The sequence below is a fragment of the Dipodomys ordii genome, unplaced genomic scaffold (genome assembly GCF_000151885.1).
Source record: "Dipodomys ordii isolate 6190 unplaced genomic scaffold, Dord_2.0 Scaffold1, whole genome shotgun sequence".
Lineage (NCBI taxonomy): Eukaryota > Metazoa > Chordata > Mammalia > Rodentia > Heteromyidae > Dipodomys > Dipodomys ordii.
Genome location: NW_012267217.1, coordinates 29,497,596 through 29,502,398, shown reverse-complemented (window position 1 = coordinate 29,502,398; position 4,803 = coordinate 29,497,596). Strand labels below are relative to the sequence as shown.

At 55.3% G+C, this 4,803-nt stretch overlaps 1 protein-coding gene across 1 annotated transcript in view; it reads right to left on the bottom strand.

Moving 5' to 3' along the window:
- Fgf9 (fibroblast growth factor 9) overlaps positions 1-2,779 on the bottom strand; it is a 50,008-nt gene extending 47,229 nt beyond the window's left edge. Inside the window, exon 1 of the mRNA XM_013029206.1 lies at positions 1,748-2,779. Coding sequence (XP_012884660.1) covers positions 1,748-2,024 — 277 coding nt within the window. The 5' untranslated portion in view covers positions 2,025-2,779. The remainder of the gene's footprint in view (positions 1-1,747) is intronic.
- Positions 2,780-4,803: the final 2,024 nt, after the last annotated feature.

The following is a 4,803-nucleotide window of genomic DNA, read 5'->3' as shown; positions in this document are numbered from 1 at the left end:
GCCCGGCGGACGGCCACTGCGGCCGGTGGCACGCTAGTTCTCCCATCCCTGGGCCGCCCACTGCCTGTTGTTCTAGTCTCAAATGCGAGGCTCGAAGGCAGCCCTTAAAGCGGCCAGCTACGGAGAGCACTTGGAGTAAAGTTGAAGTCTTCCTCTGCAACACTTCTGGGGTGGTGGGAGGAACGTTGTAAGTCAACGGGAAGGAGCTACAACTTGGGGGGGGGGGGTTGTTGTGGTTGTGTTGTTTAAGCAGCATAAGGAGGCAACCAGAGACCATTAACTAGGGGTTTCTGCTTTGGGCTTTAGTCTTAAGCCAGCCAGCTGTGAATCAAAGGAGATGAGGCTAAAAACCCTGGGCCTCGGAGAGGCATCTGGAACTGTCCTTCATCCCAGACCTGAACCCCTCTCACCTGACACCATCCACGGCCTCACACAAAGCGAAGCATGTCCTTTCGGTGTCACCCAGCTCTAGCATGAAGGCACGAGGGAGAAAAATCACCACCGGACTTTGTTTTTTTTTTTACGACCCAGTTTGTGTTGTCAGTTGGGTTCACTCAGAAGTTAACTCCTTCTAACAGCATGGTTACCCAAAACTGACTGGTTTTTTTTTTTTAAGGAAGGGAGAGAGAGAAAGCGAGAAATAGAGACAGAAACAGAGACAGAAAGAGAAACACCCACCCCCACCCACCTCTCTCCCCTTGCCACCTCAGCCAAGATTGTGTTAATTGACTTCATCGCCGTGGACTAAAGGTGCCCCCGCAGGCACGTGTGTGCAAGGCAGGAAAGTGGGCAGAGTCACCTCCCCGAGTCTGCAGCCCTCAGCGCTGAGTCACAAATACCCTCCTTGGCAAGTGAAATCCTCCGAATGCCCTTTAAAGAAAATTAGCTCGCCGCTTTTGCACGCGCGCGCACGCTCGCACACCAGAGAGACACCCGGGAAACCCACTCCAGATGTACACTCTGGAATTTTTTTTTAAGCAGAGGTTATGCCCTGGTCTAGAAGAACAACACTCTGGTAAGCTTTCTGTCTCTTCCAAGTCATCCCCCCCCCCCCTCGAGCTCCTCAGCCCCACTGCTCACCAAGTCTAAAATCCGACTTCAAGTCCTCCCTCTCCACAGAACAATCAGTCAGCAATCTTCGCCTACGGGGCTTGTAGACCCGCGTGGAGGGGGGGGGGGGAATAAACAATACGCTTAATTTACAATTCAAGCCGAATCCCAATTAGAGGAAAGGGCAAAGCAGTAAAGGAAAGAAGAAGAAGAAAAAAAAAACACCTTAATTTGGACACAAGCTACCTACCGCCTGCAGGAAACGGAATGCATTTTTTAAGTTCTCAGTAGTTAATGATTAAAGCTTTAAACTCGGGGTATCAGTCCATTCAAAAGAAACTTACTAAACCCGATCTTCCCAGTTATCAGATATAAAAGATCACTGTTATATGAATAAATCATGCCCCTCTCCCTTAAAAAAAAATGGCCTTTCAGCAAAGACGCTGCACCCCTGCCAGCAGCAGCAGCAGATCTGCAATTCCGGAGGCTCTTTTTTTTCCCTGAGCTGGCAAGATGAGAGAGAGCCAGCGAGCGAGCGAGCGAGAGAGAGAGAGAGAGAGAGAGAGAGAGAGAGAGAGCGCTCCCTTCCCGCATCCCTTCCCCCCCCCCAGCCCCTCCGCCCAGCCACCACCTCCTTGATAGTTACAATCCGAGCGTGTCATCTCACGGACACCAAAGGGTTAATGGTTATACCTACCAAATCGGCTGTGGTCTTTCCTGGTTCCCTGGATAGTACCGTTGGGGAAGATTTCTAAGTGAAATCCAGTCCTGCAGTAGAGCTGCCTCCGTCTGAGAATCCCCTTTAAATGATCCAAGTCCGTGACTGCGGGTCCCCTGGGTAGCCCTCCTGCTTCAGACTGACCCAGGTGGTCACTTAACAAAACCGGGCTGTCCACCGGCAACACGGGCACATTCCCAAACGGTACCGCATCCTGCACACCGAAATAGTTCCCAACTTCACCTAAGGGAGCCATCAGAGGACCCAGCTTTTGGAGCACGCGAATAAACAATAACGATGGTGTCAACCCCAGGAGATATTAGGCGAGGTATATCCAACTCCCTTCCTTTACTGCAGTTGCAGAGAGTGAGTGGAGGAGAGGGGGCGGGGGCAAGGCTCTTCTCTTCAATGCATTAAATGCATAAATAAAAGTAATCTGCTGTTTCACTGGCACCGGTTCAAGGTCAAACCACGGATCGTCTAAGAAACCACGGCTTCATACTCTCACACTGACATCGTGATCATCGTATCTGTGTATCTCTACAGACAGAGCCTGGCTCTCAGCAAGCTGCAAGGTCTTCATCCCATCCGACCGGAATAAGGGAGAAAATCCGTAGTGGCTCCATTTGCTTTGAGATCAGAATGACCATAGCAACTTTAAAAAGAAAATGCTCAGGCGTTAGGATAAGAGATTTTTTTTAAAGATGCTCAGGCTACGTCAGAATTTACGGATCCTGACTCCAAGGAAGGCATGCGCTGTTTTTACTCTCTAACCGACTCTGCAGACATCAGCATGAATCCTTCGCCCCGAGAGGAAAAATTAATAATAATTAATAATAATAATAATCATAAATCTCACGTTGGTAGCGGCGAGAAATCTCCCCCTCCTTGTCTCCCCCACCCCTTCCAAAAATAATTGATGATGATGATGATAATTAATAATAATAATAAAACAAAAAGAAGAGGAGGGGAAAAAAAAAAACTTTAGGCATCCAAAGCTAGTATCCAGAATTCTCCAGAGGCTCTGCGGAGATCCATTGGCTCGGGAAGCAGGCGGTGAGCGGCGAGCGGAGAGAGCCGCGTCCCGGAGCTCGCGTGCCGCCCTGGCAGCCGCGAACAGGTGTTGCCGCGCCGGCTGGCGGAGCGGTGTAGCCGGGCGGAGCGCTCCTCGTGCGCAGCCCCCGCCGGCGCGCAGAGTGGCGCAGGCAGCGGCATTGGGCTGGGTTTAAGGTAGCGCCGGGTGGGGAGGAGGAGGAGGGAGGGAGTGGGGGGAACGCCCGAGCTTCCCCCCTGGTCCTAGCGCCCGCCGTGCTGCCCGCTTGGGCTCTGCGGCAGGCTGGGGCGCACGCAGCGCGCGGCGGCCGAGCGCGGGACTTCTTGGGAAAGACCAGCGGAAAGGAAACCTCTGCTTTATAGAAAGAAGAGCGAAAAGAGAACAGGCCTGGCCTCCCCTAACCAAGGGCAGGAAGGAATGGGGGGGGGTCTCTTGAGACTCCTAAGTTCTCCTGCAGAACCGGGGGGGGGGGAATCAGACCAGAACCTTAAAAAAAAATCTAGCTTGCTCCACGCACGCACGCACGCGCATGGAGCATCAGAGTGAAACTGGAAAAGTAATTTTCACGTGGACTCTGTAACCTGGCCTTGCCTTATTTAAAATGGGACGGGAGGGAGTTGAAGGGAAGGGAGGGGTTGGGGGGGTTGGGTCGCACACCTTGGATTATTGCAGGTAAGTCATTCTCAGTTTCTCACACACACGCGCGCGCACACACACGCACACACACGCGCGCGCGCGCACGCCGTTGTGGACACTGTTTCGGTTTTGTTAGGGACGTTCCGCTGGGCATCTCTGGATGGAATGGGACTATGTTTAGATCCCACCCCGCCGCTGCCCGGATCCCCTTGCTCGGGTACTGTTGGTGGGTCGCGGGGTTGGGGTGGGGGGGAGGGGGACCCCAAATGTTCTGTGACCTGGAGTTGGACCTGCGCCGGACTCTCGCGCGCACGCACGCGCGCGTCTTCGGAGAGTCTGGGTGCAAAGAACGCTCTAGGAGATCGATCCCCTACGAGCCCCCTCCCCAAGCCCCGCCAAGCTGGCTTGGGCTTCGAGAAGTCCAAAGCGGATTTCCTGGGTCTTCGCTCTACGGGTCCACGGCTCACCGCGGAACCCCGAGAAGCCGAGAGGCGAGGTGCTTTGCTGCCAGGCGCCGCTTTCGGCTCGGTCCTGCCGGGAGGCACGTGGAAGCCTGGAGCCCCAGTCCCAACGCTCCGGCTTTTTTTGCTGGCAGCCAGAGGCCTTCGCAGCCAGCAGGAGGCAGGGACAAAGAAACTCGCTGCCCCGGGGTTGCCAGGGACCCGGCCCTGCGACGGCGTTCTCGGCGCCCAGGGTCACCCGCCAGCGCCGTGGTCCCCCAAGCGGCTGCAGACGCGGAGCGGAGCGCCCCCCAACACACACACACACACACACACACACGCCCAGCAAGCCCGCCCTCGGGACCCAGTCTCTCCATCTCCCCCCGCCTCCCCCCCCCTCCTCTTTGTTTAAATTGCCTTAGAAACGGCCCGACTCTAGGGTCAGAATGGTCAAAGTTGCCAGGACTTGAGCGCAGCTCCCAGACCCGGGTACGAATGAGATCCAAAAGTCCAAAGCGGAGACTGGGCCTCTTGTGATGGGGGCGGTGTTGGGGAAGGGGTGCTAATCAAAACCGTTTCTGGGAGAGAAGTCGGATCTGACTTGCAAGTAAAGACTGGAGGTGACGCTTGGGGCTGGCCCTGGGACTTTTAGAAAGGTAGCAATGAATTTGCAGATTTGGGAGGGGGGCGGTGCTGGAGGTGTCACCGACCTTCCCCTGTCTCCCTCCTTTCCCTCCTCCTCCCCCTCCTTTTCCCTCCCCTCCTGGATTGAAGCCAGGCTCCCGCAGCACGAGGGAGGGGGAGGGAAAGGCCAGGTGATGCTCCCCTCTTTCCACTCCCACCTCCCCCACCCCCTTTGCCGCAGTCTGGGGTCACTGAGTGTCCGGGCACTGGCTCAGTGCGCC